General features: G+C 50.7%; 4 protein-coding genes across 4 annotated transcripts; 2 read left to right on the top strand and 2 right to left on the bottom strand.

The window, feature by feature from the left end:
* Positions 1-6,586: 6,586 nt before the first annotated feature.
* On the top strand, positions 6,587-7,486 carry PMZ80_011145 (uncharacterized protein; the record flags this gene model as incomplete). The annotated part of the gene is made up of 2 exons (XM_064879533.1): positions 6,587-6,592; positions 6,653-7,486. 2 exons carry the CDS (start codon positions 6,587-6,589, stop codon positions 7,484-7,486), a joined length of 840 nt encoding a protein of 279 aa, XP_064724707.1.
* Positions 7,487-9,760: 2,274 nt separating this feature from the next.
* LDB19_3 (Endocytosis regulator) lies at positions 9,761-11,353 on the bottom strand (the record flags this gene model as incomplete). Its single annotated transcript, XM_064879534.1, has 1 exon — positions 9,761-11,353. The coding sequence occupies one exon, from the start codon at positions 11,351-11,353 to the stop codon at positions 9,761-9,763; it is 1,593 nt and encodes a 530-aa protein (XP_064724708.1).
* Positions 11,354-14,610: 3,257 nt separating this feature from the next.
* On the top strand, positions 14,611-15,408 carry PMZ80_011147 (uncharacterized protein; the record flags this gene model as incomplete). The annotated part of the gene is made up of 4 exons (XM_064879535.1): positions 14,611-14,622; positions 14,682-14,805; positions 14,882-15,319; positions 15,380-15,408. The coding sequence occupies 4 exons, from the start codon at positions 14,611-14,613 to the stop codon at positions 15,406-15,408; spliced, it is 603 nt and encodes a 200-aa protein (XP_064724709.1).
* An 8,818-nt stretch (positions 15,409-24,226) lies between these two features.
* Positions 24,227-25,435, bottom strand: PMZ80_011148 (uncharacterized protein; the record flags this gene model as incomplete). Its single annotated transcript, XM_064879536.1, has 1 exon — positions 24,227-25,435. The coding sequence occupies one exon, from the start codon at positions 25,433-25,435 to the stop codon at positions 24,227-24,229; it is 1,209 nt and encodes a 402-aa protein (XP_064724710.1).
* Positions 25,436-26,699: the final 1,264 nt, after the last annotated feature.

Below are 26,699 nucleotides of genomic sequence, written 5' to 3' on the forward strand. Positions count from 1 at the left end.
GACATCGATGAGTCTTGTTCTGACCTCCGTCTTCAGTGGAGTAGCCTACAGGGTGTTCATGCCGATGGTATGGGCCACCACATGCACTCTGCCCAAAGCATGTACTGCAGGGTTGTGGCACTCTCTAGCGGTGCAGGCTATGTTTGGAGTCAGCAATGTGTGGCACGGGCCAGCAAAAGCGTGGCCGTCTCGGTAGCCGCAAGGCATTGGGTCTTGGCATGCTGACGCATGAAGGAGGGGAGCACCGCAGTAGCTCGTTCAAATCGTTGTCACTCAGTCTAGTGCTACCGATCACTTTGGCAGCTACAACAGGAGCAGGAGCATTCCCCGTGGAGCCACTACATTGAAGCTGATCGGTTGACTGTACTCGTGGTCTCTACATACAATGCCATCACCAACCAGAAAAGACAGAGTCCCACCTTTGCTCATGCCCCGCTTCCAAACAGGTCAAATCGAGCATCAAACAGTGCTTCGCATCAAACAGAGGGAGTCCATCCGTTGTGGGGACCTCGCAAGCGGTCAGGCTGCACCTATCCGTGCTCATATCTCTCAGGTCCCGATGCCTCGCCAAAACAAAAAGTTACAGTCGGGCCACCAGCTGGAGCGGGTGCTGTTCACGACCTCGATGTGGCCTGAGACCTGGTGCACGTGTTGAACGGTGTCGGTGGCGATGTCGGTGTGAGTCACCGCCTCGACGACAGGGCCAGTCGCGGTGTTACAAGACTTCGAACCAGCCAGTCGCGGTGAGTACCGCTCGGATGTCGTTCACCTGCAGGCCTTCGTCACCAAAGAGAGGCAGCGGGGCGGTAACCGGGGTTGCTATGAGCACAGTCGTGACCCACACGACCCTAGTCAGAGGCTGTTTCATCTAGGTGGTGTGCCACCGGAGGTTCCACCACTGGTGAGCGGCTTGTGACAGAATCTGAAGTTGATAAGCTGGAACTACTGTGGCGGTCGCCGATGATGAAGTAGGGTTCCATGTTTCTTCGGCGTCGGGACATGGCGGGTAGGGCAATGAGGTGTCACTCGAACTTATTTAGAGCGAATAGAAAGAAAGAGACGTATCCATGGAGCCACTGACGGTCAAGGACATTGGAAAGCACTTGAAACACAGCGAATTCGGCCACAACGTCCATAGTTTCGTCGTCCACTGTCCATTTCCCTGCCTCAGATGTGCCGACGGCCATCCGAATGTCCTCGTGAGACGGTTACCAAATCCAACAAGTGCTCATGGGAGGTGGACCGGAGTGTGAGGTATGAGACTGGCGCAGGCTATAATGGGCGTCTGCTTCTGCAACCGCGCCACATTGGTTTACGTGAGATGGTGCATCGGCAGCCCACGGGTTTTCCCGTAGCACCACAACAATCAATCTTTGTCTCCAGCACTATCAGAACCTCCTACCACACGTGCAGTTTCTGTGTATCTACGTTCCACAAATGCGTCGCTTGTCACTCCGAGCGAGGTGGCCTCGTTCCACGAGGTTTCTCCAACCTGCCTCAACAATATCGGTATTGAGCTCCGCTTCCAAGACATAAACATCCCCAAAGTCAAGCACATCAAAGTCAGCAACCCTGCTTCTGCGACGTTCACCCGCCGAAATGGTCTGGAGATCTGGTTGGCTTCCCGTTGCTCCATGTTGGCTGTGCAGCAGACGCGGTGGTACGGCGAGACAAAGCTATGAGGCCAGTTACAGCTGCGTGGTGTGCTGTGTCACTGTCGTTGTTGGCGATTGTCGATGAGTGCGGTCTCGGAGCAGAAGCTGCATGCTCAGCATGGCCATGCACGCCGTGACAGAGACTTGCCTGCGAGAGGGATGGTGTTGAGCACAGCGTGCGGTGCAGAGCGGTGTACTCGGCCCGTCCGGGTGTCCTTGCCGCCCGCGACAGCTTGATCGGCGCCCGGGCGGGATGTGGTGTAGCCTCGGTGCTGATGGACATGACTGTGCCATCCAGAGGTAGGCCACGTCTCAGCAACTTCCTGTGCCGTCGTAGACGCTGTTGATCGTTAGGCTATGTCGTGTTATGCTCGGTAGGTAGGGTACATCACCTACATTCTCGAGGTCGTCCATAACTCGGTAGCAGTGGTGGGAGGCTTCATCCTCTCTCTGCCGGCGTTGGGCGATACGTGAGTCTCGGTGACGTCGCGTGTCCACGAGCCGTTGGAAGCTCTGGTCCTGGACCGCTCGTTCCCGTGTGATACGGCTGTCTTTACGGTGTATATCGGAGCGGCCTGCAACTCCAGCAAGACGGTATCCTCAAGCACCAATGGAAGGGTAATTGACCGGCGTTTCAATTCATTGACCGCGGGTTGGCCGGCTGCGTAGACCGATGCGACGAGAGCGTGAGATAATATATTGGGGTGCAAAAACGCCTTGCAAGGTTGGGGTTCCTCTTCGGCGATAGATGTGCCACTTGGAACCTATTAGGGGTACGCTTAGAACAAATATGCCCCAAAGTTTCGACGTTGAACTGCGCTTTAGAAGTGGGCTGCAGAGTACTCATGATAACTTGAACGTTAAGCAAAATGGGCTCTATTCAGGACGGTCAGAATACAGTCGATAACACGCCACACAGCCATCGTGTACCAGAAGCGGGCTGCTATGCGCCTGCTGTGACTCTTTTCGACCCCGGCACCGATACGCTATGCCTCGACGAAGAGGCAAAGCACTATTCGTACGCGTGCTCCCAGACTAGTTCGTGAATCGCTGTCTATGATTGAACGACATCTCTCTCCTTCACCCATACACATCCCTTTGTACCGAGATGTCTCCGCTTCTCTTAGTTTCCTCTGACAACGACCTGTTCTTCCAAGACCACCTTTTTTATTGGCGTGCATGCATGGTTGAGAGCTATTCACGCCTTGCACCGTACCGGCGCATCCGTTCGCATTTGTGTTATATATCTTGATCTCGATATCTGATCTTCTCTTGAACGTCTAGAGCCGAGTCTCTCACACATCCTTCTCTTACAGTGGACCAGAGCTGCGCATCATCGCTGAGCTCACTGGCTGCTCATTGCCTTCCTTCCTCGGCCTGTACACCTATATCGAAACACCAGAAACAGTCTGCGTAGCATGGGACGACCTCGCCGTCGCGAATACAAAACGACGGGTTATGGATCCGATCAGAATCTCGTCTTCAGCCAACTCCTCACCTTACTGCTGCCAGTACGTGAGGAACCCGGCGATATGGAGTGGATCTCACTGTCCTTGCGCCATTAGAACTCCAACTTCAGTCAGCTTGCGGCGGCGCAGGTGGGGGAGATGCTGATAGAGAGGCAGAGGAAGGAGGAGAACGAGAGGTGGAGGCTGTTGGCCGGGCTTAAGGAAGACTCTGGACGAAGCTTGGAAGCGCGAAGGCGGTGATCTGTGCAGAAAAATAGAGGGAGAAAGGATGACGGAGAGACGTGCAAGAATAGTATTTCTTCGTCCAGTAAAAGACGCTGCAGTAATGAAGTTCCATTGTTTTTGGGGAGTTCAAGTGAGGTCATGGACGATTTTGTAGATGAGTTATACTTATCAATGAAAACATTGTTCTTTGCTTGAACTCGTAGCACGTCGGAACGGTCCGCTGAGAACTTAAAACAGGATTACTTAGAGCTCGATTATCCAAAACAATCATCGTCTCGGGACAAGAAGTACCAGTGGCGCCCACAAGTCCGAATCAGCCTATAGCGCCACGTTCAGTCCTTTCTACGCCGCTCAACTGGTGATTGTGCATGATGGAAGCGAGCCAATCTGGCGGCTCTTTCTTTAGCACTCGGCGCTTGGGACTCAGCTTACCGCGACATTTATCCTTCTACTGAAGTACAATCCGACATTGAATTGCATGAATGAGCAACTTACTCTCATCCGAGGTTAACCAAGGCTATTGAAGCGGCAGTGCTGCGCGATTATCACGATATGCTTGACACTATTCCGTCGTCCTTGTTTGTGGTCGGACCCTGTCGCAGCCTCGAACTTGTCTCCGCGTCCGCGCTTATGCTCTTCTTGACCTGCCTTACCCCTCCGACCTCACCACCCTCGAGCGCCATGACCTTTCGACTTCACCTGTGCCGAAGGTCATCTTGATCTTCCTCCTTCACATTGGTCAGCGAGGTGAGGAGACCGCTCAGAGTGCCGGTCTGTCAATGACAACCCCAGGGCAGGCCGTGCACGTGACATGCATAAGCGGAGCACAAGCAAGTCACGTGTACCGGGATCTGCAGTTCAGCTTGGGTGCAGCATGAATCACCGCATCGGCGCTTCCAGTACGTGGTCGGCTTGCTCCGAGCATGGCGCCACGACGTTGATCGGCTTGATCTCTATAGCTGGGATTAGCTGTCGCTAATCGTGACCTTTGTTAGCGGCGTAGCTGCAGTAGTAAATGCCGTGTATCTTGCATTTTGATTATTGATGCACCACGAGATGCAGTACATGTCATAGTAAACTGCACTCAATGCGAGCGGTCTGTACTCTGTTCTCATTCGTTCGCAGGATCTAGTGAAACTACCAGTCGTTTCTGTGTATCGCCGGACTTGGTATTGCACGCTGGTATTCGAAGTACCCTTGAACTGGTAGCAAGACGTCCGGGTCGTTTCGGACTACAAGCGATAGGATACAAGCATATCTCACATTCTCGGAGAATGCCCTCACGATGAAGAGCTGTACTGTATCTGCTTCATTGGGAACCAGCATCTAGTTGTGCGTAAGGTGTGTGTCCAACTCGAAACTGGCCATTCTTGGTCAAGCACTAGAGCAAAGTATCGCAACAGCTTATTTTTGAATCATTTTGGAGAGTGACTTTGATTCTGACGGGTCGAACGCTTTCTGAGAGGCTTTGAAGAATTTTACAGAAGAGTCTGAAAAGAGATTGAAGGCGCATTGAAACTTGAGGAGGTTGGAGTAAAGGTACTACCTCTTTGCTGCATTGAACAGGTCGTTTCGTCACGTTGAAGATGCAGTCTACTGGCCAAGCAAGTTGAACCGAGCAATGCGCCAAGAACCGCTCCAAACGGCCGGATTGCCGTCAAAGGTCATTCGATCGGACCCATCTTGTTCTCGTTGTACGATCGACATCTTGAGGGGTTATGACCTAGGCTTATGTGCTTTGCCGGGCCTTGACCCCTGGTAAAAGCGTAACGATTCATACAGAAGGCACGTATCTGTGCGTACGTATTGATGGCTTGCCCTGAGTTTGCCAAGGCGAGCCGTGTGGGAGCGTCCTTGCTCGGTGATTCTCCTCACCGAGCTTGCTGATACAGCGTCCGAGGGGAGAAAGCGTGCCGTCCTTGCGAAGAGGCTGCGGGGGCCCGCTCTTGATTGGTTCGCCCAAGAGCTGACCACCAATGGCGGTCTGATGGACTCCCTTGAGAAACACCACTAGAGATTGGCCATGGCTCTCGACGACTGGAAAAAGAAAGGCATGGTGGAACCTTTCCCATCAAACAATTGGGTGTGCGCATGCAACCCGTTATTCGTTGAGAAGAAGAACGTAAAAATCCGGACATGTATCGACTATCGGCCTATCAACCAAGCCATGGAAGATTATGCCTGGCCCTTGCCTCGGTTGCAAGACATCCGCCACTGGGTGCAGGGTTACACCTGGTTCTCGTGTCTTGATTTGCGCGATGCATTTTTCAACCTTTCGTTCCCGCAGAGGTCAGACCAGCCACCGCATTTTGGACCCACTGCGGTATTTTTCAGTTCCGCCGGATGCCGTTTGGGCTGAAAACGGCACCGGCACATTTTCAGCGACACGTGGAGAAGACCTTGTCAGGCCAACGAGGAATATGTCTGCCGTACATGGATGACACATTGATCCGCGCCACTAGCAGGGATGACTTGAGACAGCGCGAGTCTCAAGTGCGCACATCCCTGCGACGGGCTAAGATGGAGGTTGCCGCGGACAAATCCGAATCGGAGAAGCAAGTGATAAACTTCTGCGGTATCAGGATTACCTCCTCTGGTATACAAGCTTATTTTGTATAAGGCATATGGACCATCTAGACACTTAATCACCTCGGGAGACGTACAACCGAGAACTTCTAGTTAGCTGCTATAGAGTCTGCCTGACTATTCATGCTCGTCTTAAATAGTGCTGCTAAAAATGATGTTATCCATGCTATTTCTGGCACTGTGTATGTCTATCAAAAGCATTGTAGCATAAACCCCGAAGAGGAAGTGACAAAACTCCAAGAGATACGACCTTGTCCCAAGGGACAGATACCGACTTGTGTGATCACACACGGCAAGACGGAGGAGATGGATGAAGCTAGGCATATAACTGGCACTTTATTGATAGTTCTCAAAGTTGTGTGCTCACTTGCCTCCTTGCCATCGAATTTGGCTGCGTCTGCCACGCGCACCTCGCCTCACTTACCTTACCTGCCTCTTCACGGATATCGTGATCAGCTGTGCTATGGAGTTCCGAGCCTCTAGCCCATGACATGTGGAGTCCGACCACATATCAAGTTCCTTAGGTCGGCTCTTACTTGTCCTCGAGCTTGCCTTGACCGAACGTTAGTGGTGTACGATAGTGAGAGTTCACGGGATCAAGAGCCTGATACCCGGTATCCAAAGCACCATCACAATTTCTTCAATATCTTCATGTCGGTCTTAAATCGTGAAATGAACACGAACGCAAGCCCTGCCAGACTAACGCCGCCAGCATAGAATATGGCTGCTCGATACGGCCCGATCGAAGATGAACTCGCAGCACCTGTCGAGGATATCAGGATACCAGCAATCGGCGAGCCAAGCAAATATCCTGGTGTCCAGAACGATGTGCCGATGCTTATGGCGCGGCTAGCGAGACCTGGTCCTGATAGAGCAGCAATGGCGGTGGGCATAGCGACGAAGAATGACCCGTTCCCAGCTCCATTGATAGCTGCGAAGATCACTAGAGGCGCTAAGGTGCTGCTGACGGGCCATATTGCCAGCATGCTAATGGCGTTGGCAAACATCGTGATCGCGAGTGTGTTTAGGGCTCCAATCTTATCGCACGCGACGCCAGATAACATACGCCCGATCGTGGTGGAGAGCCCGAAGCCTGCGACCAGACCTGCCCCAGTACTAGGAGAGAATCCAATAGAATTGGAGAACAGCGGTATGAAGAATGGTGGCACAAATAGTGCGAAAGTGCTGGCTGCACCTGCCAAGCATAGGCACAGGAATGGGATATTTTTAAGCACCAAGCAGTCCACACCTGTTGCCGGACCTGTAGATGCCCGCTCTTTGAGCAACAATACTGATGGTATACCGGTTGATAGTATGAGGAAGCCAAATATGCGGAAAGTCCACGGCAGGCCTAGTGTAGTAATCATTTCTTGGGCGGCTATCGGCAGGACCGTTGCTCCAATGCCACCACCAACCTTGACCAGCCCATTTGCCGTGCCTAGCTTGCTGCTGAACCACTGCACGGGTAAGCTATTACTAGCCGTGTATAATATCGACGAACCAAGGCCGACAAGCACACCTGCAGTGCAGAAGAGACCTCCAATGTTATGAAGAGCGAAGCTGGTAAGTATTGGACCGGACCCGAACAGCGTAACGGCTACTAAGCAGGTATATCTGGCCCCGTAAAGTTGTAATAATCGAACTGCTAGCATGCCGAATGCAACCAAGCAGGCCAGTGCCAGGCTTCCGATAAAGGACAGTGTGCGAACATCTACCTTGAGGGATGATGACTGAACGATGGCAGCCTGTAGGACACCCCATGTGGTTGTGTAGCCATTCGTCCAGAATATCAGAAACGCGCAGGCTGAGACCACTGTCCAGGCATCACGACCACCATCTGGCACGGACTGAAAGGCATCGGCAAGAGGCTGTTCATGTCTTATGTCGTCACGTGCTGATGGAGCACGAAGGACGGGTGCCTTACCGTCCCAAGTATGCCCGCTGCGGCCCGAAGTGCCGTTTTCAGTTAGGCGGCCTAGGCGCGTAACCTTTTCTAGCTTAGACATTGCCATAAAAGGTGAGAGGTTCGTACACAATTTGTTTTGTGGTGAGGGGAGAAGCTGTCGTAGAATTTATTTGGGCTTAAAGTGTCAAGCACATGGTCCGGGGTCAGACGCGCTAGACGTGCTTGTCCGAGTTTGGACGGATCAAAAGCCGCGGTAGACATGTGCAGGAGCGAAATTTCTACGCGACCGGTACGAAGCATAGACCTCTGATACGAACTGAATTGAGAGCATGCCGATCGACAAGACGGTTTATGTCTATGGCTCGACGGCCATATTGTTCACGACTGGAAAGCTACATGGTCTATAATCGCTTTCTCACAGAGTGTAACAGCAACGAATGTTTCAAAGGAGGTAAAGAAGCTCGCTCTCGGGAGAAGAGATTGGCTGCTCGCAACTCTAGGGTAAGAGTTGATCTGTGATTTAGCATCGGTGACACCAGCAACGAGCGATTCCCCTTACCGCTGCAGCACACCGCAGAGAGGCTGAGGCTCGTCCTCCTGCCAGTGAGCATGGAAGTTAGCAGCTTCTGTATCCCGGTTTGTAGTTCTTCAATGGAAACTCAAAGGACGCATAGTTTATTAAACTTGTAACACGTGCAAGTAACATACGCTCCATTCAAATTTCAACTATTGCACTGACTAAGCAATCCAGAACCAGGCCTGCTGCCATCGCTATTGGATGTCGATCATTTGCACAGAACTCATCAATTCTCCTTCTTACCTGATGGCACATAAAACTCATGCACTGGTATCGCAAATCTCGTTCTCTCCGCATGATCTTGTGTCAGAGATATAACGGTAGGAATATCGGCAACGTGATGTACGTATCCAGGAAGCTAGATACTGTCCAAACATCGGAGAAGAAGTTCTAGAAGCCGTGTGTCAAAGTCAACATGCTGACGGCACACAGGACCAGCCAGGTTGCATATGGCTGGAATAGCGTTGTGTACGGAAGGGTGTGAAGGAGTACCTGGTAGGAGAGTGCTTGTCGAAAACGGATATACACGATTAGGCATACAATCCAAGCGGTGTAGCCGGATATCATCGAGATATTGACAAACCAGTCGAAGACCTGAGCGCTTGTGTCGGAGACAGTTAGGGATGCCAACAGGCACGGCAGCCAAGTCGTTAGCACGGCTGCGCATGGCACGCTTCGCTTATTCGTCGGCGCTTGGTATGTTGGTGTGGGGCCGTAGAGTATTCGAGAGCCGGAAAAGAGGGAAGCGTTGCCAGCTAACCAAGCGGAAGTCAGGATCGCAGGATTGATGACGTGGTGGAGGCCTTTGGCGACTGCATTCTGGATTGCAATGGCGAATGGGCCGGTCCGGCGACAGCTTCGGCGGCAACTAGTATGGCATACGAGCACCAGTAGTTGTACCCAGTGGCAAAGGCAAGATTTTGGTCCTACGAAGTAAGGGATGGTGATGCCTTTTATCGGCAAGTTGGTGACAATTCCGGTCAAGTCGTTCATGACAATCCAGACAATAACCATGCCTGATGGATATCCCATCAGAAGTGGGGCCGGTCCGACTACTGACAGAATTGCGCCTGATCCGACGTGCAGACTATCAGGGCAGCTTGGGAAACCGTAATCGGTGCATCCAGAGGCAGGTGTCCGAGCTTGGTCGTTCTTCGGTTGCCCTCACGAGTGCCAGCTCCCGTGCGCTTCTTTGTCCAAAGCGCAGCAATTCATTTTGACAGCAAATCAAGGTGAAGAGAAAAACACTTCCTAACCAGAACCCATAATTCAACGTATGCGCAAAAGGTGTACTCGCCAAGCTTCGTCATGTGTTCGCTTTTCACCTTGCATGTCATGTGCTCTACTCTGCAAGAGCAGCGCTCGCCGATTGTTCACCATAATCAACCGCTGCTTCGCAATCCTCATCCGCTACTCTTCGGCGCGGAATATGTTGTGGTTCTTCGTCGAGCTCGTCGAGCCAGAACACTCTATGTTGTTGCCTCGGCTGACTTGGTCCCGCCCCATCGGCATCATCTGGTCCTCGTCTGTATTCTATTGGCAGGGCAACACCCATGTCAATCCGCCGTCGCTGCCGATACACGGGGGGTTCGCAGGGGTTAGACGTCGGTACTCGTTCGAGATCTGTATGTTCGAGGTCGGGACCATGACAGTCTTCCATGAGGTCACCTCCGAGAGCACCATCGTTCTGGTCTGCATTGCTGTAGCATGGTGGAGAACCTGGTACGTCTTCGTACATTGGAGGCATTTCCTCTTCCCAGCTTAAGCCGATCCCTCCTTGGTCGGAGACAACGAGAGCGAATTGCATTCTCAGAACTCTAGCTGCTCCGGTAGGCGTGACTAAGTTTGTATTCTTGTTTGGCACAAATTCCTGAGCCACGATAAGTTCTACCACCAAGCTGTGCTTCACTTCCAATCCTGATAGAGAATCCACGTCGCAGGAAGGTTTGTGAGAGGGCTTGGTGGACAGCTGAGCTTGGAAATCCAGCATGATTTCACCACCGGAAGTGTCAAAATCCGTTTTCCAACCGCTTTTCAATTCGCCGTTGCCGAGCTGTTTCGAATCAACGTGCTGAACCGCCTCATCGTCGGATACCTTCCGTTTGTGCTTGTCACAGCGCGTAGATTTGACCTTCGAGTGCTCCTCGATTCTCCACATCATTTTCTTGAGCCGCCATCTTGTTTGATTTTGTTCTTTCTTCTCGACCACGCCACTGACCGTCAACGTCACAGGCAACTGGCCAACTGGGTGAACAACAGGTGGCATGGTGACTCGACCAGTTAAGTGCGTTGGAGGAAATATCCGAGTGCTAGCATGGTCCGGACCCGGAGGTACAGCCCTTTGTATCAGAAGAGGATGCGTAAAGGTGATATTTTCGTCGCTAGAGGTGGTTGCGTTGACGACGAAGGAGTAAGAGATAGACCCAAGCTGGCAATAAGTTATGCCAGGCAAACGGCCGTCGAGTAGAAGCGACCACGGAAATTGATTGTCACCCATCTTGTAGAAAGACTTCGGTTGGGACAGAAACTTCTCTTCTCTGATTATGTCGTGCTTGGTTGTGCAACCCTCACAGTTCTTCTGTACAGGCTTCCTCGTAGTGGTGTCGACTCGCAAGACCATATCGAGCTTGGTCAATCTCACCTCGCCTGAAGGATCCTCCACCTTCAATTGCAGCCTACCAGAAAGTAATGCACCGGCCGAGTAGTTGATAGACCCATGAAGTATCGCAGGAAGGGATTCCATGATCATCTCGAACCTACACGGCGCAGGCTTGAGGCCTGCCGAAGCCACCAATCCATTCTTCGAAGCACTTCGGTCCTTGGATTTTGTGCTAGGACGTATCAACAAAAGGCCTCGCTTCTTGTCCCACGAACCTCTTTCTTCCGAATCTGCTCGCTTCTTCGCCTTCTTAATTGGATGCAATATCGACTCCATCTTACCGGTTATATTGCCGGTTATATGGAGCCCCTTCGAATATGTGTAGGTTGTGGGGCTCTTTCTAGGTTTTGGGTTGTCACTTTCCGGGACAGTGATCACACAACCTCGTTCACTGCATTGCTTGAGGTATGTGACAAGGTATGGTAGATCGAAGGTCTTCGCCGCATGTCAATCTCTGGCTACGAAGGCCTGATGGAGTCCAAAAATCTCGATTGCGATTATGGACGTAGCCGACTAACAGGTGTGTCTGGGGAAATGGGCCAACAAGCGGAGGGGCGGGAAGTGCACGGCTTTGTGCGCTGTATGCAAGCTTGAGGACAACTGTTGTGCTATCTCTGCCTGATTTGGTGTTGAAGGTAGTAACCTAATAAGCCATTCGCTACCCAGTGGAATGACTTAGGCTGTCAGAAACGATGCTGGCAGTATCAAGATGTGGTGAAAATGTGTTTGTTTGATCGACTACTAACACATGGTAGGAGTAATAGAAATGGCACGTTCCGAGTCAGCAGATGAAACTGTTGGTAAGGTCCAAGCGTGTAAGCTTGTCGGATTAGGTGAGGCTTCATGCTAGACATCGTATCCTTTGCGCGGAAAAGCACCTTGAGGAACGGAGAACACCGTTGTTGTCGTCGTCATCCTGCTCCTCTTTTCGTGTGACTCGGCCACAGTTCCTCCCAGTCCTTGGTTCAGGTGCAAGGTCAAGTCCAATATTGATATTCTCGGTGAGCAGTCTCGCGGCCGTACAGTAGCAGTCGTATCTGGTTGGCTTGTACCGAGTGGTGGTGGAAACTGAGCTGTATCTGTTGGGCCTGCGGGACGTGCTGAGCCCATGCTGTCCATGAGCTGACCACACTTCACCTATCCGCGACGAAGCAAAAAACATCGCGCCTTCCTCTAGCCATCACAAGAATTTCTTCAACACAATAGCTCTGGCGATCATGCTCCATCTCCCCATGCCCCCTTCAAGAACGCGCCGTCTCCGCAATGGGGTCACGGTGTCGATGGCGTTGAGAAGACTCGACCAATCTGCTGATCTGCTGATCTGCAACAGTGGGACTCTCCGAAAATGTAGGGATACTTAACGCAGTCGTGATGCAGGTAGCCCCTGAGCTTTTCGAGGTACCGCCCTGTTGCGCTAGCTCGACTACTACTAAGTGCCGGAAATTGGTCCCTTACCAAAGGTGTAAGCAAGCATTGGCGTCATAGCCAAGCAGACTCGCATGCAGTCAAGCTGTCGTAGCGCACTACCTCCAAAAAACACAGATCCCCGTACCGAGCAACCGCTCCAATCAACGTCTGCTTTCCAGGGGCAGGTCAAGCTTCCTGCCAAGTCAATCCGTTTTCGTGGTGCATCGCTCAAGCGTCGAGGATAACCATTTAGGTTCCACATCGCATGAGGTTAAAGGCTTTTCTTTTCGGACCCTCGAGCCTGTACATACTACATCGACACAACAGATGCAATACAACTTTCTATTCGCTTGACACATCTTCCCACACGGATGACATATTGTAATCCACTACCGACCAACGGGGATTTGCCTACACCAACACATACCAGAAAAGGTGAATAGAAGTTCAGTAGTAAGGTCCAATCAGAATAACCTTTTCCTGCCGCCAACCTTCCAGTTTGCTGCCACAAACCAGGAAGCCGAAGTGAGGTTCATAAGACCAAGACAACAGTGCGACGCTCTAACAGAGACGGAGAAAGAGATAGGTGCCAGTTGGCAAAATGTGTACAAGGGCATGTTTCCCATCCGACTCTAGCGGCAATTTCTCCGCATGCAGTTTGTTCGACGTTGAGAGCAAGCCGTGTCAGTTTACACTTCCTGCAGAGCTTCGGGCGGAGGACTACCACGGACCACGGCTAGATTTGACAGGAATTGGTCTGCCGTACCAGCACTGAGGAGCGGTGGTCGAGCTCGTTCCCTGCTGATCGCATGGACACCTAACCATGTCGGTGTCGCATGACGCACGTCAGCCTAACGCAGGACTGGAAGACTGGTGTTCTGATCGGCTGCAAACAGAGCGAGACCCTCTTCGCATATGGGAATAGCGGCACGATGACAGATAGAGATAGTGTATCAGATGTAGCCACGCTCTGATGCTAGCCAGCTCCCTTCCGACAGTGCCTCCAACTGTAGGTGACACTTTCGATGCTGTGAAGCCTGCCTCCTGAGGCCTTCTTCTTAAGTTTTCGAAGGCTCACTTCGCATGACAGGCGATGACGTACTCCTTGAGAAGCCTGTACCTAAGTGCAGGTTACGACATGAGCAACGGTGTAGGCGATCATCCTAAGTACAGGGGGACCACAGTTGAGTCTCGTCAAGCGGTGGAAGCGAAGCGACACTTCCGAGCCCGTTGCACCAGGGCTGCGTGGTGTGGGCCATAGCGCTGTTGAGGGGAAAAGATGTCTGCGAAGTGTCCCGGCTACCTCGCCGCTAACATTTCAGGGGATATCCGCGGCTGCCTGACGATCGCACGTCCTCAAGCACCTCGTTCATCCCACCACCGTTAAGAACATACACAAAGAAGTAGAACCAATATGTGGAACGAGATCTCGCACGCAGTGAATAGCCCTAAAACAACTAGGACAGCACTCGACAGATGAAAGGCCATGAGGAAACAGAAGGGCTCCTCATTTCCTCCAACAAGACATTCCCAGCCTGAAGCTCTTGTACGCTACCCCACATGTGGCACAATACAAACTGTTCACAACGAACATCAGCACACGAGATCACAGAATTTACTGACGCGGCTGTTCCGAGGGGTGATAGTCTTCAGTAAAATCTGCAGAAGAAATTAGTCAGAAGAACGAGAATGATTCTTAGTGGAGTGCCAAATGCGCATGCGTATCATCCAAACGTCCAGTTCGGTTGACCGGGGTTCCACTCACGGGAAAAGCGATCCGTACGCTATAGCATTGGACAGAATGCCACCGATCACAGCCGGGCTCTCTTGGCATGACTGTGTAGCAAAATGTCCCACAGCCTGATCTCAGATGACAGCAAAGCATCGGTCAGTAACAAGTCACTTGGGTCGCCACATCCAGGGAGCATACAGCATGACGAGAAGTATGCTCCTTTTCCTAAGCACTTGTTTGTCTCTCCACATGAAGAATAAAACCCTTAGATTTATGACATAGGCATGACGTGTGTTTCCTTTGCAGCTTTTGAGGTAGGATTGCAAGATATGAATCTTAGAACATTTACATTGATTTTGGGTTTCTGCCCAACTCCCAGAGTCCTAGACGTATGATGGCTGACCCGGTATGTCCCTAATCAGCGGATTACCCGGCCAGTCCAGCTGTTGATCTGTACCAATATAGGATTTCAAGCCCTTCCGAAGTATCCACGAGTTCTTGACCGCGGTGCATATCTACGCGGATGAAGCTAGGCATGGAAAGACACGCTATGTCGACGCCATGCACTATTGCGCTCATACTCGAAAAGGTCTGTTGCCGCGCTTCAGGCGTGTTCAGACTGTCGTCTCCTAACGAATATGTGTCAGGCTGACATTAGCGTGCAGACCTTCGTCAATGTCTGATCTACGACTCTCACGAGGAAAATGCCCGTCTCATCGGGATCGAATACATGGTGCCTAAAGAAGTCTACGACAGCTTCGACGAGGAGGAGCAGAAGTTGTGGCACTCGCATGACTTCGAAGTGAAGTCCGGTATGCTGATCCTGCCGAAGCCTTCCGGCTATACCGACGAAGAATGGGAGCAGGCAGAGCTTGAGGCGATGAAGGAAATAGTGCATCTCTACGGGAAAACCTGGCACACATGGCAAGTGGATGCAGGTCACGAGTTTCCTCTAGGTCGCCCAGCGCTGATGGGCTCTGCAACAAGTCCTGAGCAGATTGATCTCGACACAGCGATGACAAAGCGTAATCAAGCATTTGGAGTCGATCATCGTAAGAAAGCAGCGGCTCGGCGAGACATACAACCTCATCACATTCATCCGAGTAAGTCCTCCGATGACTTGTGTCACGTCCTAACACTTTGCTGACCATGACACTCATCAGATGCGAACAGTTGGTGGAAGAACGATTAGGTGCTTGAATGTGCAGAAGGTAATTTATCACACTTTTCTTTCATTCCCTCGTGTCCATCTGGCTTGCACCCCTACTGATCACTATGTGTTACGCGTCTTAGCCCAGGATCGTACTTAGAAACAACCAGTATCTCAGTAGAGTTCCCGGCGGTTAGAAGCCCGGTGCCCTTGATGATGTATCTAGCACACCATCTTCCATCGTCTTCGATCGGGTAAGGATCAACTGGGGAATCCCCTTGTCCTTCCCAATGTCGAACCCAAGTCCATAATATGCATAATATGTGCTGATGATTGTAGAAGTGTCACCAAACAGCCGAACCCGAAGATTTGTAGACACTTGAAAAGCTGGAAATCTTGTCGGTCGTTACCAAGACGGTACACTAGAAGACGAGAGAACTTCGCGTTCGCGTCTAAGCGTATACACATCAATTGCACCCATGTGGACACTGCTCATATCAATCCCACGACGCCGTGCCAACCCATACCTGATCGACGCTATACTATTACAATTGGCTATGCAGGATGAACAACATCTTAGCATTGTCCATCAATCAGACCACAAATCATAGCAACTCGAGGTTGTCAGACACGGGCCGAGCATGTGTATATGTCCACCCTGCCTGGTGTTTTCGAGGCAAGTCCTCAAAGAAGTGTAGGACATGAAGCAGGCGATTTCACCTCAAGCAGGAACAATCAAGCTCGCCAAAACTGGAAGACAGCCCGGCTGGAACTCTAGAGATACATTGATGAGGCTACAGTGCCCACTGGCCGTTCTATAGCTTACAGCGCAAAGCGGGCAGTTGTCACGCAGGTCGACGAGCGGCATACTGCAAAGTCCTCTCGAACAGCAAGATCGAACGGTTGTCCAGATGGTCATTAAGGGCATTTCTATGAGGGGTTGAATGAACCTTTCTCCAACGGAGGTATTGCATTGGTCAGACGTTGCAGAGGCCTAAGGTGGCCACATCCAGGGTTACAGCACGTTCGTGGTTGACCACTACGCTTGCCTTTGACAAAGTCAGCAATATTTCAACATAGTCAGATGTAAGTCTAAATCTTGCGACTGTCGGCACGAAATATGCACATCTCCTTGCCATTCGTGCAGCTGCAGAGATTCTCGGTGTGACCATTGCGACATTTCTGTTTGCTGTGGCGTTCTGCACGAGTCCCGTCCCCAGAATGGTACGAGGAAGTGTGCTTAAAGACTAGTTGGACACTTGAAACACCTTTTAACTCTATCTACGCACCCCAAGACTCTGCACGGCAGCTTTTCCAGTATCGCCCTGAGCCACATCTTGAGCTGCCCATCCGCTCCAGCGATCCGGACTTCGTCCTTCTGCGCAGTGTGTCGTTCCAATTCCCACACATAGTCAATCATCTGGTTTATCCGCCTTCGGAGGGTAGTTCTTCCTATCTTTGTTCACCCTGGGTTCACACTGACAACGATGGTTCTCAGGCACCGAGTCCATGATGTTAGGAACGTGATTGCCACAGCCCCACCACGTGCGTTTGCCTGGAGCTTGGAGTTAGTAGCAGTTGAGTCAGCCTGTGGGCAATCCTTGAAGTAAATCACAACTCGAACAAGTAGCTGTCTTGCACATTTCCCCCAATCTGCTTCCAGGAGGCCTTTGACTATGCTCGATCGATTGGCGAATCAGGAAGGAAACGGTGAAACGTCAGATCGTCCCAAGGTTGTCTTTGAAATACTTTTTCTGGGGATAAATTCTGGCTAGTAGATAGCTAGAGAAGTTGCTCCGTATCCACCTTGAGTGTCTTCGTCGAGGAGGGGATTTTGAAATCCATTGTCATACTGGTGGCGTTGTGACGTGTTCCATTGTGTATAAGATGTGCTCAGAAGCAAATCGAGTGACCATGATAGAGCAACGAAGCAGACTGTGCTATGGAGCTGAATGATCTTTCCCCAACCTCTCACGGTGATCCGAGTTCCCATATCCGCATCCTTCCATCATCAACACGGCCGGACACGGGAAATTTCCCCAATCATGGCCCGTTGGGGCGTCAATCGACACATTCCGCAGTGAGTTCCCCCGACACAGAAACTTTGGGCGGCTATAGGAGCTGAACAGTCACAGCATCCTGTCTCATCACTTACACAAGCAGTTCCTTTTCCTATCAAAAGGGCCGTTTTTCACACAGAAGCATATCCGGCGCGTAAGGCATTGGTGGAATGTTCGCATCAGCCCCATGCTTGACTCTAGCTGCACCAGGTGGACGAGTGTTACAGGACCCACGAAACTTTCATGCCCTCGAAAGAACGTATCTCGCGTTTGTCAGAACAGCCACCTCGTTGTCGCTCTTTGGAGTTGTCATCGCTCAACTTTTTGTCATTTCAGATGTCAACAGATTTGTAGGGATAATGTTCGCAAGCATCGCCTACACCGCGGCGATTTTGACAACCACTGTGGCGTGCGTAAGATATTTCCGGCAACAGAGGCTGATGGTGCAAGGCAGGACGATTGCGGCTGGGGTAGATCTGATGTCGATATGGCTAGTGATGGTGTTACTGTACATAGGGCTTTTTGTTGCAGTCCTTCCTTACGTCCGATAGGAGCTCTGCTGCACTTACGCATCAGGATTCTCAATAGCAATGTTACATTTAGTATTAGCCATAGCAATGGTACATGGTCCTATCGTTCAATATGCTATTTGTTGCGGTTATTTCTCGTCGAATGCTCCAAACTCATGCTTTTTGTAAAACCTTCCGACAAAGGTGTAATTTACTCGTGGTGTCGAAGAACTTCTGTTTGCTATTCTTCCTTTTTCTCTTCTTGGAATTTCTGGTTTTTCTTAGAGAATATAGCTTTGCATCACTCGGCCTAGAGGCGCTGGGAGAGAGTGGCTCGGTCTCACAATACCGCACTTATTCACAGCAAAGTTTTTAAGTGGTTCGATGAGACCTGCAGACTCGGACGTGTATGGATCGTATTGACACCATCTTCAAATCAGAATCAGCCCTAGTACGGTTGCCATGCAATTCACGCCAATCGCAACTTTGAGTTTAGTCAAGCAGGCAGGCATTTCGTTCACCAGCCTCTTTTGGTTGGTACTGGGCTAGCAATAGATGCGTCCTTTGAGAACGGAGAAATGGAAAATGACCATCGAAGAAGGCATTCGTTTGACTCGGAACGCTGCTCACTGTTCCCAACAGCACGACGGTGCTAGCAGATCTGGGCAGAGGCCATTGCCGCTGGCAGCTGGTGGCAGCGGTAAGTAGTGGTTCAGAAGCATTGGTTCTGAGTGGGGGTAGCACATACCAAACATTGCAAGAGTACAGATCCCAGGTGGCCGAGACAACGATGATCGGGGGTGCTACATTGTATAGCATCGGTTTGTGGTGAAGAGAGAAGCACTGATCGCTGGTAGTAGGATATAACATCGATTTTCTGTGGGAGAAATCATGGTGTACAGCGCCAAGTCCTTCTGCATGCAGCTCCAATTGCTGGTGGCAGCTTTTTGCAGTGCTCCTTGCAGGGGGAAATTGGCAGACACCTCAGCAACTTCTCGTGGACGAACGAAGCATTGTGATCTGCATGTGGTTCCAATTTCTCGTGACTAGATCATGTCTGACATTCGCTTCAACTACTTGAACTAATAGATATCAAAAGGACGACAGATTTCATTGGAAATTTTGAGAATCCTAGCAGTCACCCCAAGTGTTTCATCCGTGATCGAGCATCAGAGTGCTACCTGCTTGGCGAGAACGTTGAATTTCTAAGCGAGCTTCTGGCCTCTTTCGTTTTTCCCGGGAAATCATTCACTACTTCACGGTCGTACTGTCAAGGTGAACGCAGAGTTGCGTTCGCACTACATGTACACGCTTTCGGTAGCAATGATCTCATTTCCAGCAGCACATGTCCACCCCGAATCATTCCACTAAGGAAACTTCGACCACCAGTATGCATTGCCGACTCTCCAGACGAGTATACATCGATGGAGTCGAAAGCTCTTAGAAAGGGCATGTTGGGTATTCATCTGATCGACAATTGGCAGTTGGAAGCTAGCGAGCCAAAGCCGGTTGTCCTTACGAGTCTGGCTGATTCCGCCTCACTTTCTATTCCCCTGACGATGACAGTGCAGACTAACGATGGGAAAGAACCCTCGGATCTGAAAGCCTGTCGATGCATCTACTCACTCGCATCTTCGACGTTCATCACAATCGTACCACGAAAGTCTCTTCCAACACTGCAAGAAGTTACAGCATTTGCCACCCTAACAAGACGCCCTCACAAATGCGCTAAGGCATGCGACATCGCCCGGTTTTCAAGATGGCAAGCAAGCAATACAAGAGAAGCACATCCTCAATGGCAGGCCGAGACAACTCTGAATGTTGGATTTTGGGACTCAAAGCACCCAATCGTTCCTAGTTTCGACTCGTCCTTGGTCTCACATCGATATAAGGTCAGCCTTCGGGTACAAGTGGCTGGGCCGTATCGAACCACCTTCTGTCTGGAAGTACCGGTGCAGATACTGTATCAAAGCTATGGTAGTCGCTTACGAGAAGCTGTCGGGAGAAGTGAGGCACATCTGTCAGAAGTAGACATCTGGCCCACCGACGATTGGCGTGTTTTGTCCCGTTGTCCAGCGGTTCTTGGGATTGAGTGCCCTCCTTATGCTATTTAGCAGGCATAAATCTGAATGTGCATTCATCCAGGTAGACGCTTGGCATATCGTGAACAACACTTATGAGTTTCAGGGTAGAGGCCAAACCATCTACCAGTTCCAACGGACACATTCTAATCTCTTCAAGCCGTTGCCGTGCCATCTCCCAAGGATATCCAACCACACAAACGTCCTTCGGAATGAGGTTGATTTACCTCGCCACGAGGGGTTACTGCATAACCATCTAGCTGTCTGACAGGCAGGTCACACTTTCGTTGTAAGTATGTAATGAAGCAATATTCAATATGTTGAAAACCAGCCGATGTACATCCCTACTCAATTCTGGTCCTCCACACTAAGGTTAAATCACCTGTACTTATCACGCTTGCAAGTCATCGCTAGCCAGGATGGTCGTGTCCTTTGGGATGGTGGTGCACGCCACAATTTGAACACAGCACATGTTGTGGTGCTTGAATCGGGCATCTCATCACAGATGCTCCTGGTCATTCGTTGTCAATGATGATTGCTTGCCTGCACAACGGACATAGTGCATTCCCTCTGAGCCACCAGCTTTCTATACAAGTACAGTGGAAAACATGTAAGCAGACTAGTTCTCGTATGTCGTGTCGAGACTTAATGGGGTCGAGGCAAACCGTACTTAGAAGTCAGTAATCCACTATAAGCTCGATGCAAGGAAAGACTAACCAGATGAGCTGTTTGGAAAGACTCGCAGCTGTTGCGTCGCGTGGATCTTGTCTCGTCTGCTTCCATATCTCCGCTTTCAGCAAAGGTGTGGTTTCATTGAGCGTCCGGATGGTGTATGGAGGGCGAACAACCCTCGACTCCACGTCAACCCCTTGGAATTCATCTCTAATGGTCCGTGGATTGCATCTCTTGCGACGGCCTGAGACTCTAGGGTACAATTAGCAATAAGAATCTCGTGCATCCCCCCAAAATACAACCTACATTACCATGAACGTCAGAAAGACGCAGAAGCTTATGAGCGGCATCGCCCTTACCCATTTACCAGTGGAATGGGGGCAATGTTGAAAGTGATCCCAGCGCATGCTTCCATCTGTCTCTTCCTCTGCTGATCCGTTGAGAACGAACGTCGACATATTCACATGTGCTCTAGAGCATGGATTCCAGCTGTATGTATGAGTTTCATCATATAGAAAAGGATTATCAAGTACGCAGTACCGGTGTTATATATGCTGGAATCAGCGCCATCAGCCAAAAAACCCCTAGCCCTAAGCCCTTGCCTCAAGTGTAAGAAGTGTGAATGCTCAAGCGGTGATACGCCCTGTCACAGCAGGGTTGTGGCGAAGCCAAGATCCCTTGGCATTCGGGATCATGAGTTTCGAATCTAGATGGATCAAAGTCAGTCTGTTATTCTATTCCAATCACATCAATCACACTGACTACGAGGTAGAAGTAGCTGCCCCAATAAAACAAAGCAGCGACAAAGTCCGATAGGACAAAGTGAAAGCTTACGTATAGAAATTCAAGCAGGTAACCTCAACTCGCTATGCGTAAAGCGAGCACGAAGGAAGGTCGAGCAGCTGGCCAAGCACAGCCAAGTGTTGTGACACGCCCGCAGGCCGCAAGGCTTAGTCGAAGTAAAGGAGTTGCACTACGTCCGAGATGCCGAGGTCGCGGCTCTTGGTGAGGCTGCGGCTGATGAAAGATGCAGGTGCAGGTGCAGGTGCATGTCTGTCCGTAATTGCGGCCAAAGCGGAATCTGGAGTGAGACAGCCATGGCTTGATTCTTTTATCAAGTGTGCTGGCACTACTGTTACCACAGTTCACAATAGAACTAGTATCACGACAGAAATGATGAGTGTGAGAAGTTTCACCGCCGGTATCCGCAAAGGACGCGCCTCAAAACGTCGGCCCTGTGCGAGGTAACATAACAAGCGACGGTCAATATTGGAACAGCATAACTACAAGATCACTGGAGACGATGTATGCGGATCCCAGTTGCCAATGAGACACAGCCTACTACTTGCGCGTTGTCCTTGAAATAGGCACCTACCGTATCCGTCCTATTGTCTCAGTAAAGTGTGTGCTGCTTCTGCCTTCCGGGACCATTTCCCTCGAATCCGAAGATTTCCACAGTACTCGAGTTGGGTAGTCAACCCTCAGACATGGAAGTTAATTTGCGTCGAGGCAGAAGTGTAAAAGGAGATCAACGCAGTGTCGCACCGTCAAGGCATGAGTCATGTTTTTCAGTGTTTCTTGTTTATTCGATCAGATTCGAGGTCATGTCCAAATCATATAAACTCCCGGACTATGCATAGAGGACCCGATGCCAGAGTCAAACAACGTCAATCTGCGGTCGTGTTCGGGTAATGGCGCAAGTGTCTGCCTTGCTGCAACTATCATCAACTCTCGATACTCGCTCATGTCGCCGCCAAGCCAGTGCAAATTGTGGGTCTTCTCGGAACTGCTTGGCAGGATGACTGTGTGAGCATGAGCAGTAAGATGAAGCAAGCGAGGAGGAAAAGATACGCAAAAGCCGTGGTTCATGTAGGCATCTGACGTTCAATGCTTAGCTGGCCGATCTCGTCACAAACCTCAAGGAGCCCACGCTTGATACCTGCTAGGAGCTTTAGTTCGCCCATACACGGCACTTGCTGCAGCTGCAACAGTGTGTATCGTTGCTACAGGCAGACGAATAGCTCCGTTAGCTGGGGCGCCGTCACTTACTGACGGTGGCGTCCGGAAACGAGTACGCAGATGTGATCGCTGTTGTTAGAAGAAAACGAAATGTGATGATTTTAGTCCCTGCAGTCGCTGTAAAGCAGATGATGCCGTATGTGTATCTGTTGAGCGAAAAGTGAAGACACACGATAGGGTCCATCCAGAAGAGTCAGTTGACGAGCCGCAATTGACGTGCCAAGCGGCTGACCATTCATCTACAGCTACACTCAGATGCTTGAGAATCAACAAGTACAGCTTGTAAGCGGATTGCAAGAACTTTATCGGCGCTTACACACCAGAAGAAGATGGCGCAGCTCTTGTTTGAAAGACACAGCACGAGATACACCATTTATTCGTGACATTCTGAGGTGTTTAGGTATTCTCGACGAAGCAAGGCCGACGGTGTCTGACAACTCTGATGAAGGCTTCAAACCCCCTACAGAGCAGATCATCAGCGAACAATGCTATCTTCATGCAAGCTGAACCCCCTCCTATCACGAGTTCTGAAGGATGCCGGTTGCCCTTCAGTGCGGCTGCATTGGACGACAATCCCTCATTATCCCCGAACTTAAGGTCGAGCTTCTTCCATCCAACACCCTCTACGGAGAAAGCGACGTCGTTACAGACAATGCCAAGCTCACCTCTCAAGTTTCAAATTCAGCTTCTACACATTTGGCACGCTATGATTCTTTGTAGCAGCATCATCAGAGTTTGCGTGCTTGAATCATGCCATCAGCTACGACTCAGCACTCATCGACGCCGACGTGTCTGCTATGAACATTGCCACGCAAATGTTTTATGAGCCTGCAGGAATGTCAGGAACTCCTTGCAGGAATAGATGGAATTGATATAGGGTAGACAAATATCCCCACTACAGTTCCGCGCAGGAGAGCGCCTTGCGGTCGTTCACGAGCGATAGAAATGGTTTCTATCTGACAACGTCACAGCAAGTCTCGACCAAGAGCGACTCACTGATCAGTTGATGCGATACGTTGTGTTCAGCTTAGCGCGACATTGATGGTCAATAACTGCGGACAGAAGCTAAAATTTCCACTCCTAGGCAAGTGTCTTTACCTCATCCTCTCGTACGTTAGACTCCCTGATTAGCTGACCGACGGATTGTCTTGCAGCCGTCCCATAGCCCCAGTTCATATCAAGGGCTGGGGACTATGAGCGATAGCTATATTTCCAAAGAGCACTCTTGTGGTTTGATTTCGTGAAACCCTGAATATGAATACAATCGCTGCATGCTCAAAACAATGACACCAGTACTGACCTACTAAAGGCACACGGCCTTTGCAACAGGTGAACGTAAGACAAAACCTCCACAGAGCTGAACGAGTATGACGATCTGCAAACTGCCATCTTATCCTTGTCTGACGTATTCCATCCTACTGTACAGGGAGTGTGGGTAGTGTGAGTACATCACTGGCTACAGGAGCGATCAAATAGCAGGTGAAAATCGCAGAAGAAGGGTGAATAACTTTGATATGCGTTATCCTATCTTGCCTGAGTAGCTTGACTTCTGCATGCGCTTCTTCTGCTTTCCCACCCCACCAACATCTAAATGCGCCACCCTCATATGCCGTATCAGTGCGTCGATGCGTGAGAACGTCTTCTGTTCCGTGCACAGATGACATTGAACCTTCTGCTTGCGTGCGTTGTGGATCGTATCTTCATGACGCGTCAAATCGTAAGGTCTCGAGAAGACGGAATTGCAAGGCCTGCCTGTGCTGGGGTTCATGCGATCACACCGCTGCGGTCTAGCTTGAGAGCTCTTGAGCGAAGGACTTACTGTGGGGCCGAGGTCTGCTGGCTCGCGTTGTTGATGGCCTTCGCGCTTGTGCTTCTGTAGCTTCGCTGGAGACTCGAATCTTTCTGGGCAGCCATAATACGTGCACGAGTATCTACCAGTGCTAGAAGAGACGTTGGCTAGTCTCTGCACAGGCTCGTTGCTTGGCTGGCTTCGGCGTGGTGATTCTTGTCTTGATGGCACAGAAGGGCCTTCCTCGTTCGTAGACTCGATTGACAGCAGATGAGCTGGAAAGTTCGGTGTAGAGTCCGGGACACTCTGGCTGCTCGACTGTCCGATGAAAGGATTATGTTGCGATATCTGCACTGAGTTCTCACGATTGAATGCGGGCGGCTTATAGAAGGTCGATAACTTTGGTGCCTGTTTGCTGAATGATGAGTGTTGTGGGAAGAGGGACGATTGTTTGTCCCCGATCTTGTTATTATCTAGCATCAACTCTTTCGGCGATATAGCCGTCTCCTGCTTCTGAGGCTGCAGCACTTGCTGTAGTGGTTGCCGAACTGGGCCGAGCAAGGTCGACGTAGGCTTGAATGGTGATATTGCGTGGGGGTTTGACTTTGGTGATCCTGTTCGCAGATGCAGTTGTTGTGCCTTCAAGAACTGCTCTTGCAGTGTTAGTCTGCATTTGTTTATCTTGCCTACGCGGTGTGGATGTTGCACATTTTGATCTGGAAACGCATCTTGTAGAGACTGCTGTTTCGCAGTAGTGTAGTCGCTATTGTATCGTCTCTGGTCACTGTACCGATCTTCCCTGGTTTGCGGAGTGGTAGGCAAATTGTGATGACTCATAGTAGCTACAGACTGGGACCTTCCGTATGACGCGCCATCGTTGCCTGAGGGGTGTATCCGCCTCATGTCAATGCTACCGAATACCGGGTTACCTGCGTACATTGTTGAGTCTGGCATCGAATATGCCGGCTTTGCTGTCTGAGGAGAATAGTCGTAGTCGGTCCTCGAGGGCAAATGATCCGCGTCTGACGTGACGATGGGCGGATGATAGGTGTTTGCCTGCCGTGGCAATTCTGGTCCATTTGATATTATGGGTGAGTCGTCTGGTAAGCCACGCTTGCGGTACCTGTGATTCTGGAAATTGCGAGGCAATGCGCTGAAAATTATTAGGACTTTGAGCGATCATAAACTGCTGGTCGAGAGCGTCATTGATGGACCAGGTCGGTGTATAGCAACAATCGGTGTGTTGCAATGTGGTGTTTGCATACAGTATTTTTGTGCTATTTGTGAAGGCAGATTTGTAAAAGACTTGAAAACAGAAAGACGTCCAGGGTTGAGTGCTAGGCCCTCATTCTTTACAGGACATGACATTCCGCAGTCTCGGTCTGGACGACAAAGGAGACAAGCATGAGAAGCAGGCAAGTCCATAGATAGTTAGCCTTCTGCTTCATCATTGGACTTCGGTGGTAGCACTTTGCTTGATTCAGAAGGCAACGTCCCTGTGGGACAGCAGCTGCCGGTGGTCCTGGTGACTACGTGACTGCCCACGGAGAGGGTTGTGTCCTCCTTAAAGGAGGTCTCTCAAGACAGGGTCGAGAAATGGGTGCAAAGCTGATGTTTGGCAGACGACTGAACTGTTCGGTCTATCCCTGATGCCCTGGGCGCGGCCACACCTTTTTGAAGGTAGTGTTATGTTCTTTGAGAGCTGACGTAGTCGAGGTGATCTGGCTTAGTCGGCGAGAAAGTGGTCGCATTTAGCTCATAAATTGGTCGGTACCAGGGTGCTTCTGTTTGTGGACTCGTGTACACGTGGCCTCACGAGTAGAGGCATCTTCGGAGTGTGAAACCCTTGGGGCTAGGAGCTAAGCGACACATGACTAGATTGAACCCATGGCCGTGCACTCTTGTGGAAAATTTAGGCAGCTAACCACGGCGGTATGTCCGGTGGATTGACAGTAACGGAAGGCCAGGACACGGTTGACGGTGTCCTTGGCATCAGCCTTGGCATGACAAATCCACTACCAAGCTACGCCCTGCAGGACAAAAGTTCTCCGTTCATGTGTATCTAAGGCACACCGGCTGCCTCGGGTGAGTGGGTCACCTGACTCTAGCACATTGATGATGTCGCCAAGCTTTAGAGGAGCCAAGACTTCTCCTTGCCACTTGTGCCTTCACATGAGGGTGACGACGATCTGTGCACAAGTCA

The sequence above is a fragment of the Knufia obscura genome, assembly GCF_036327395.1.
Source record: "Knufia obscura strain CCFEE 5817 isolate CBS 148926 chromosome Unknown scaffold_26, whole genome shotgun sequence".
NCBI classification, from domain to species: domain Eukaryota; kingdom Fungi; phylum Ascomycota; class Eurotiomycetes; order Chaetothyriales; family Trichomeriaceae; genus Knufia; species Knufia obscura.